General features: G+C 37.8%; 1 protein-coding gene across 2 annotated transcripts; it reads right to left on the bottom strand.

The window, feature by feature from the left end:
• Window positions 1–3,954: 3,954 nt before the first annotated feature.
• Window positions 3,955–8,708, bottom strand: tdp2b (tyrosyl-DNA phosphodiesterase 2b). 2 transcript variants are annotated; one of them, XR_006372683.1, is made up of 8 exons: window positions 8,405–8,682; window positions 8,103–8,224; window positions 7,858–8,004; window positions 7,539–7,630; window positions 6,911–7,029; window positions 5,330–5,500; window positions 4,667–5,250; window positions 3,955–4,270 (listed from the first exon to the last, which is right to left on the bottom strand). XR_006372683.1 is itself a non-coding variant. In XM_044137926.1 (7 exons), exons 1-7 carry the CDS (start codon window positions 8,549–8,551, stop codon window positions 4,969–4,971), a joined length of 1,080 nt encoding a protein of 359 aa, XP_043993861.1. In that variant the 5' UTR covers window positions 8,552–8,708; the 3' UTR covers window positions 4,595–4,968. The 2 variants fall into 2 exon arrangements, 1 of the variants encoding a protein (XP_043993861.1); XM_044137926.1 differs by lacking the exon at window positions 3,955–4,270 and having other exon boundaries at window positions 4,595–5,250; window positions 8,405–8,708.
• Between the last annotated feature and the right edge of the window lie 897 nt (window positions 8,709–9,605).

Here is a 9,605-nt window from a genome sequence, read left to right as displayed (position 1 = left end):
TGTCTTATAAGCATCTAATCTTAAAATAAATTGTTGTAATCCAGTAAACATGGATACCAACACTGGTAATGTATGTGTAGGAAAAATACACATACATTTAAGTATATTCATAAATCATAACTTCATCAAAATTGGCAATAAACAAACAAAGTCATCCATACTGTTCGAGTAATACAACTGAGTAAAATAAATCAGATTTACTCACGGGGATGTCATTAATGCAAATTTGTTTTAATAATATCTTAAAGGCTTTTCACAAAACGTTGGTTCAGCCTTGATCGTTTTTTATTGCAATGAAGCTCATTCTTTATCATATTTTAGAATTATTTACAATTATCTCATCTCAACAAAAACATGATTTTATTTTTCTTAAGATTTATGATTTTCTTTACTTCTATTGTTATGTTTTCTAAATAATATTTACATCATCTACAGTTGTATCTGAAAAAAAGGGCTCGAGTTTGTTCAGAAATGTTATTGTTAAAATTAAGTTTGTGAAAGAGTTTCTGAATCATTTTTGATCTTTGTTGTTGTGACGGAGGAGCCGTCATGAATTAGGACATTTAGAGTCCATGTCAGTATGCAGGCACGCCCGCACATATACAAACAATCACTAACTTACTTTTTTGTTGCAGGTTAAGCTGAGAAGGTTCATTGTGGGTGCACACGCGGTTGTTCCTATTTCAGTTAAACATTCATCCAAAATCCATAATTTTCAGAATCAAACATTTTCCTGGTTTTATTTTCAAGTGGGGTTTTTTTTCTAGATGATGGCTTGCTAGGAGGCAGTCACATGATGACTGCATGATGGCATCAGATTAGTACCAGGTGTTTTGCATCAAATTGTGTATTGTATTTTTGTTTACAAGTTTATTTATTTATTTCTGTTATTATTATTATTATTATTATTATTATTATTATTATTATTATTATTATTATTATTATTATTTTGTATACTTTAAGAGTTTGAGTTGGAAGTAATTGTTTAGTTCTTGATTGTTTGGAGTGTCTGTGGGCGGAGCCTGTGGCTTTAAAAGCAGGGCTCTGTGCCACAGGCAGGCAGTCTGTGCTTAGACTCACGCTGGAGGTGAGACTGTTGATCTGATGCTGAATAAAATCCTCTAAAAACAATCTCCGACTTGGACTAGTCATTATGCTTGACTAAATCATAAGAGAACCCTGTCACAGTTGTATTTTAGAAGAAGTACGTTTTCTGCCATAATTTGTCATATATTTTTGATATTTTTTATTTCGCATTCATTTTGACGTAACTTCAAAAATATTTATTTAATTTGCAGCATTTTTCTTTGTATTGAAAGCAGTTTTGTGCCATCTGCTGGAAGATCATCCTCTATCTCTAAATCTCTAGACACTTTTCAGTAATTGCATTTTGTTGATGTGAATTTTATTCTTTTTATTTTGGAATTATGTTAAACTCAATTTCTGTTTTTGCATTTATGTAATATTTTTCCTCAATCGAACTTCTGTTCTTTTATGTTTGCAGTTACCTAGAAATACTGAATCTGAATTTTTTTATATTTTTTCTCAGCTAAAATGTTCTTCTGTTTAAAGCATTTATTTAACATACAACATCATGGTGTCTTGAATTTATTATTACTTTTTTTTTTTTTTACTTTTGACTTCCTTTTCTTGTTCAAATTTAGACTGTTACTTTTGCTTTGCCTCTGAAAAAAGTATCTCCACTTTTCGCTCCGAGATAATCTGAAATAATCTCAGTTTTCTTGCAAACATCTCCTCCACCGTCAGGACTCAGAGAATGAGCAGCAGCATTGGACGGCCAGAAATAATAACAGTGGCTTCTGGGGCCGTTTGTCACAGTGATTTTGTAGTAAAGCTCTGACGGATGCAGTTAGCGCGCAGTGGACTGGAGCACCACTTAAGTCTGCTCTCGTCTTTCCAGTGACAACACGGATGCAGAAAGAGGGAGATGACTTTTTTCTTCTTTTTTTTTTAACGGTTCAGATTGACATCGGACGGGATTTGAGCCTCAGATCCCGGATTTTCCAGAGAAATCCCAGTCAAGAGTCCAACACTTACAAAGAAACAAAGCTTCTACTCCTTGTGTGAGTCATTGCAGCTCAGGCTCTTCACACGATCTGCTGATCTTCTCTGGACTGGGGTCAGATCTGAGTCAGATCCATCATCATCATCATCCTCATCCTCCAACACCACGCCGAAGGACAAGCTCGTCCCAGAGGCTCCCAGTCAGCACATGGACACGTCGGGGGCAATTCTAAGGATATTCATAATGACGGAGCTCCAGTGAGGAGCTGCAGCCGTCACTGAGGGCTCTGCTCCTGAAATACATGTGTGAGACTGATGGTTCTGGACGGGACGAGGAGCGAAATGATAAAAGAGGCCGAGGGGGGAAAGCGAGATGATGTTGGAGCAGATCCACGCTGCCTTACGGGCGAAAAACTTACGGTGCGAGTGGCTGCGGATTTGTGGAGGAGGAAGACGGGCCTGTGGCAGGAAGTCGCTGCTCCAGGCAGAGGGATAAATCACATGACTGGTGTCTTGGCTCAGACAGCTGCTGGATCTTATATGAGCTGCTCCTGATCTCTGAGTTAAAGGCTTTACAGTATGAGGGGATTTTCTTTTGTCTTTATTTTTTACTTTAGTCAGTGAAAATTCTTCTAATCTGCAGCTGGCTGCTGTGTTTTTTTTCCTTTTCTTTTTATATAAAACATCCATCCATCCATCCATCTATCCCTATATGTAAAACGTTTACATATAGAGAAAAACCTTAAATGTTCGTACAAAAACGTCTCCAACAAGAAAGCAGATAGGACTTATGTTTTCGTGTGTACAGATTGCTAAGGGATTTTATCCTGATGTCCTTGCAAAGAAAACCAGAACGACAAACAAGAGAGGAGGGCATGAGGCTACCAGGGAGGACTCACTTCAGTGTGTGACTTCTCCTAATGTCCGCCCGTCTTCTGCTGCAGCGGAGAATAATCTGAACGCAATCAACATCTTGGACTGGATGGAGAGGATGTCATAAAAACCTGCCACAGATTGCCAAGATGGATCTGATCTAAAATAATAATAATAATGGTGCAGTGTGAAAACATATTTGCTCCTCTCAGATGTTTCAGATTAAAAATTATTATGGGACAAAACAAACCAGATCAACCTGACTGTATGCGAAAACGTGACTGTCGTAGTTCAGGCGGCAGCTCTGGAGGATTTTTGTCTACTCCTTTGTCTATGCAGAATTGTTTTAATAACTGGAGGTTCTTTTTGAGTATTTGCAGCGCTTTTACACTTCAAAATCATGCAATCTTAACAAGTATTTTCAGTCTAGCTTATAGCGCAAATATCACGGTACACTTGGAATAAGGCAAAACTAACTTACAAGTAACTTTTAAGCATGATAAAGGGGATTGTTCTGAGTCAGTAATTCCTTAATATTTAGGAAAAAGTGCTACTTATGAGTGAAATTATCTTACGGAGGAACAAGATATTTTCACCCCATAGTTTAACAAATAATATGGAAATAATGTTTTGCTGCACTGACAAATTATTTTACTTTTAACTAGTACTTTTTTTTTTAAATTGTTGACTTAAAACAAGCTCCTTTATCATGCTGAAAACCTACTTGCTAAGTTTGTCTTATTTCAAGTGCACTAAGATATTTGCATCAGAAACTAGACCAAAAATACTTGGTAAGATTTTGTGTTTTTGTATTGTAAGGTCATAGTGCAAATTTCAGCTGAGTCTTTGACTAGGCCAATCCAAAGACCTTCACTTTTGTTGTGTTTTAGATCATTTTGATGCAGCATGACACTAATGTGTTTGAGCTCAAGGTCATGGTGGGACATTCTCCTTCAGGACCATGTGTGTTAGAGACAATTTCCATCAATTACAGCGAGTCATTAAAGTGCCGAAGCAGCAAACGATCCCACTTATGTCCTATTTCTGAATGCTGAGTTTGTTTTAAGCGTTTCTTTGGGGTGGAAACCTGCCCGTAGTGAAACCAGGTCTTACCTAATGACAACTGGAGATAGACACAGCCCACTGCTGTGCCAGGATAAGAGGGCATAGACGGTGAATGGATTAATTTATTAAACACCAGATCTAAGGAGACGTTCCTTCCAAAATGTTTCACTTTTACCTCGTGAGTCCACAGAGTATTTTTCTTGAGGATCAAGTTGCTTTTGGTCATCAGTGGTTTTGTCCTTTGAACTCTCGTACAGCCCAATGCCATTTTTGGTCAATTTCTTATTGTTGAGTCTTGAACTCTGACCTGGGTACAAGGGTACAGATCATTTTGTCTGATTAATTTTCCCTAACAAAAAAAAAAAGAAACCTAATTTAAACACTGCATTCTGTATTCATCCAGGTTACCTTTGATATTTCCAAACTCTGTGGTTCTCAGTTTAAACATCTTCTTTCTGACTAAGTATTTTCTTTCCCAGTTTGAGTTCAGATGTTTAGTATTTAAGCTATAGGTCCATCTGTGTTTCAAATTTTCTACGACAGTAACACTGCTTTCAAAAAGCACTCTAGCTTAATACTGCCCTCTAGTGGCAACATGCAAACACCATATATGCCTGGAAACTTACACAATGGGTTTGATAAGAACAAAATGTACATTTATTAGTTTTTTGTTGTGTACAAGAGAAAAACTTGTTGCGGTCACCTTCATCATTAAGACAGAAGCATGTGAAAAGACTCAGGCTGCTGTCACGTCTCACAGTGGTATTTTTCTGTCAGCAGTTTTATGGGAATCGGATGGAAGGCATGAAATTTCCACCTCAACTGTGGTTTCCAAATAGTACGAATGTTTTTATTGACTCATCTTAAAACTGCATGGAGATAAAACAAATCAGGACCTAACATTAACAAGCAACAACTGTCAGCTTGGGCCTGTTTTCAGTGAAAAAAAACAAAAAACGGAGCAGCAGATGTTCGCTAAAATGCTTCCAGCTGTTTCGAGTGTTTCTACCCTGCGGTGAAGCTGCAGTAAAGGCCCCAGTGATCGCTCGTGTAGCGGCCACAGTCCAGCTTCTCCAGTCCGATTAGGGCCATGTGATCCGGGGCCAGGCGTGGTACTCCTTCCTTAGAGGCTGGCTGGAAGTAGATGCGGTCGAAGCGGCAGCGGCTGACGAAGGGGACGGTCTTGTTGTTGTTGGCCTTGGTGTCCCACGTGTAGCGGCAGTGCTCCTGCTTGCCCAGTCGCTCCCACACGTCACAGACGCCGGACGGTAGGCCCACTTTGGCTACCTGACAAGCCCAGAGCAAAGAGGAATTTATAACATACGTTGAAGAAGACGTCGACTCAGTGCTGCGAGGAAACGCTGACCTCGGTGTCCCTCAGATTCGTGTCCCCTCCAAACAGCACGGTGACATCATCAGGAGCGTCTCTCATCCTCTGCATCACCGTGTGCAGCTGCTTCATCCGCTCCTGAGCGTGGCCTTTACAGCTTTCAAGGTGGGAAGTCATCAGGCACAACTTCTGACCTTTGAACGTCACCTGATTTCAGACATGCAGCATTTAGAGTCACTTCGCTAAAGTATTCATACTCCTTCAACCTTTTCACATCGACACGTTCAGGGCTGCAACCAATAATTATTCAGGCAATTCATCAGATAAAACCCCTGTTACATTCTGCAGATGTTTTATTTAACAACTTAAATATAATATTAGAAATGCACTAGAAGATGCAAATCAACAATTCTATTCCGAGTTTGAATGAGAAAACAAACATCTTATCGCCTAAAATGCAATAACTTAGCATTTTTTTAGTGTACGCTTGGTCATTTGTGGAAAAGGATGCATCAGCAGATAAAAATAAAGAAATAAATACTTCTAATAACATGTGAAAATCTCAGCCTTTTCTGCTTGACTTGACGTCAAAACAGTGTACAGCTGATTGGCTGATTATGTTTGGGGGTTTAATAACTGATTAATAACTGGATAGCAAAAGGTGCTTATTAAAAGATTTTCTTTCAGAGAATTTAAACTGGCTGAAGCTCAAACTATCCAACTTGGTGAGTTCTGGGTAGAACATAATTACAAAGATTTTCTTTATCTTAAAAAGAAACTGTATACTTTAAAAAAAAAAATTTACAGTATGTTCTTCCAGCAAATTAGCATTTTTTTTTTTGAGTTTGTATACTCCAGCTAACAATTAATCAATTACTAAATTACTTAACGATTATACTAATAGTCAGTTTGCCACGATTAATCTGATTAATCGTTTCAGCCTTTGTCGTGTAGCAACAGATCAATGTATTTAATTTGGATTTTATTTGATAGAGAGACAAAGTGGGGCTTAATTGTAAAATAATGAAAATACAATATTCTTAATTTACAAACCTAAATCTAAAAAGCATTGTGTCCTTTTGTATTTAGCTCATTTTAACTCAAGTATCCCAAAATAATCCAACCTTTCATTATCCACAGATATTTACTTTGTGAAAGATGGCAAGAAAATAACAACATTGGAAGAAGACGCTCCATTCACATGAAACTAAAACTTCTGCCCTTCATTTAAAACTCCACTGTAGAGGAAAACCCACACTGCACATAGTCCTGACACAGAATCTGCATGACGAGACACAGCAATGGCAGCATCATGTTGCGGGACGGTCTTCTCCAACATAGACAGAGATGTTCAACAGAGTTTATGGGGAAACAAAGGCTGATAAATAAGGAGAACTATAGGAAGAAAGCCTCTTAAAAAACGTGGTAGAGGAACAATAACAGAAAATACACCAACGTTTACTGGTGTAACATGACAAAAAGTGAAAAAGCTCATTTGTGAATACTTTTGCAAAGCACTGTGTGTCACATTCTGGTGGGATTCTTGGTAAAAAAAAAAAAAAAAAAAGAAAAAAGAAAAAAAGGAGACAAAAAAAAAACAAGTAAAGGTGGAAATACCTGAGCTACAAGTAGATTCCTCATCATCTGTGTGGTGGGATAAGTTACGATCTCACTCTCCAAGAATTTTATTCTGGATTTCTTTAGCATCATTCCTGTGAAGTAAGCTTCTTCACCACCTTCAAATGGAGTTCAGAAGACAGCAGGAGTTTTAAAGGATACCTTATGTATTTATTCATCATCATCATCGTATTACTGGGGTTGTATGGACGACGTGTGAGTAGTCTGCATCATTACTGCAGGGAACAGCAGTCAGTAGAAATCCAGTTTGAGGAAAAATGGAGGAACTTTCATCAAGGAGCCAAATTCAGAAGTAACACTAGTTAAATAAGTGCAAATTTCAACTTTTTTACACGTGTTTTACTTCAAAAACTATACACTTTTAAATCGTTTTCCAGTTGATTTGCTTACAGGGTTCCTATAGGTTTGGAAATTAGACCAATATGTTACTAATCGGCAACTACAGAAGATCTTATCAGTATATTTAACCCAAAACTGTCATAATCAGTGGAGAGCATATGTGTGCAATCAATGCACACCAGAAACATATGTTATTGATATTTGTGTTTGGATTTTACTGTAGCATGAGTCTATTTCTGAGGAAAGGCCTCTTTGAGCCATACTCTACCTTCAATGATGAGGTAGCTGACAGCCCGTTTCTTCAAGTATTGAACATAAGGAGGAATGAGTTCCTGCAGGAATACCACATCAGGGGTGTATCTATGTAACGAGAGGCATTACAAGTAAAAAAGGTAAAAAAAAAAAATAAAAAAAAAAATAAAAACTCAAATGCTTTTCGTGTGATTACTGACCACTTAAAATCTAAGAAATATGTAGAAAGTTCTGGCGAAACATGATACTTATCCCCCATATAACCTCGCTTTATTAATTATAATTACTTTAATCTAGCCAGAGATTTGTTTCTGTAAGCCTGTAGTTTTACTCACAGCACCAAGTAGGAACAGAGGCCTCTGGCACGCTCTGCCAGATTGTCCGTGTCTAGTCCATCCACGTTCCAGGAGATCAGGGACAGTTTGCCATCATCTTCATCTGGTGGTTTTCGTGCAACTGGACTGTCGCCGGTCAAATCGATGCTGGATATGTTTTCAGACACTATTATAACTGTACTCAGCTTTCTAACGTCAGAGTTACTTTGTTACGTTAACTTGTACGATTGAAAGAGTTGACTCACCACTCCTTTGAAGGTTCTTCCTCGACTTTTTGCTTTTTTTCCGGAGGGATGCAGTCACTCTCCTGAAAGTCTTCCTCAAATATTCTCTCCATGTCTGCCTCAAAGAATGAGTTTACAGCTCTCTGTAGAAAACAGGATCTTTTTAAGAGTAAATAAAATCTGTCCGGCTGTATCTTAAGGCGATAATGGCGTTTTCCTCACGTAAACACAATGAACAAATCAATAAAATGGGCATCAGCTGTGTGGACATAGCAGCATTGTCTCTGACGCATTAGTATTATTGTAAGCACTAATTACTGTACCTCCATCTCCCAGTCATTTTCAGCCAGGTAGCATTGAGCCACGGCGCTATCAGTTCCCGTTATAGTAGCGAACTCCTCGCAAAGTCCACTCCTGCTTTTTTCCAAATCAGACACAGACAGCGACTCCGAGTTTGATGTAGAAGCCATTTTTTTTTTGTCGTAGAAACAATTTTTGCAAGCGGAATGACACACAAGAATAGGATTTCAGCGCATGTTTACTTCATTGTGGTCTCTCTCATTACAAAGTGACAGGGGTATGTGTAACATAGAAAGACTTCCGGTGTTGTGCAGGTTCTGTTCGTTGCGCTTCTATATGGTATTTTAAGGCAACGGTAGTCAAGCTAGCGCCGTTCAAACTCACCTAGTAAACTAGACTACCGTTCAACATAAAACTTAAAATTAATTCATTGGATTTTATTATAAACAGCTCGAACTGCCTCTCTAAAAACAAATTGCAGATTAAAATTAATGAAATATTTAATTTTATAATGAAAACAAAAATAAATTATTTCATGTGTTTTTGGCAATCTTTTACATTGAGTCAAGATGTTAACCACAATGAAAATATAGGTCAAAACTGGAGTGAATTATTCTAGATTCTTCAAAACAATATTTCGGTTTATGAACTCTATAGAAGATCTATTTATTTTCTGCTTTTAGATCAGCTCAATAATTTGGTTGCCATAAGGCCATAAGGCCATTACTAATAATGCTAAAACATTATCTGGTATGTACAATGGTAGTCCATGGGAGAAGTGCCATTTATTCTCAGTGTTCCTTCATGGATCTCTGATCCACTGCTGGGAAAATTCTCTACATTTCTATGATTTTTTTCAATCGTAGATATTGGCTGTTGCTGTGATTCACTGGAGTCTAATGTCTTAGAAACAGGTTTGTAATCTTTTCTGGACTGATCATCTCACTGACTTTATCTTCATCTCCTCTTGAATTTCTTTAGACTGAGGGATGATGTGCTGCTTTTTGAGATCCATTCAGCCAATCCATCCTCTCAGACACTTTCTGTTTAGGCGACAATGATTGCTCTGTTCACAGAGAACCAGGTTGGATTGCATAAGTTTTTCCCTTCATAAAAGAAAACATAATTTAAAATTACCTTTTGTGCACACCCAGGCTATTTTTTGCCTGATATTATCATTAATTTTATCTAAACATTCAAGTGTGAGTGTGACGATAAAAATGA

This window comes from Gambusia affinis, linkage group LG14, assembly GCF_019740435.1.
Source record: "Gambusia affinis linkage group LG14, SWU_Gaff_1.0, whole genome shotgun sequence".
Taxonomy (NCBI): domain Eukaryota; kingdom Metazoa; phylum Chordata; class Actinopteri; order Cyprinodontiformes; family Poeciliidae; genus Gambusia; species Gambusia affinis.
Note: the sequence above shows the minus strand (reverse complement) of the source record. Positions and strands in the feature narration are given on the sequence as shown.

Coding starts and splice junctions, on each gene's coding strand:
- tdp2b (XM_044137926.1), bottom strand. CDS start 8,551: ATGGCTTCTACATCAAACTCGGAGTCGCTGTCTGTGTCTGATTTGGAA. Junction 8,225..8,404: donor AAAATGACTGGGAGATGGAG/GTACAGTAATTA, acceptor TGTTTTCTACAG/AGAGCTGTAAACTCATTCTT. Junction 5,501..6,910: donor GGAATCTACTTGTAGCTCAG/GTATTTCCACCT, acceptor GTCTGAAATCAG/GTGACGTTCAAAGGTCAGAA.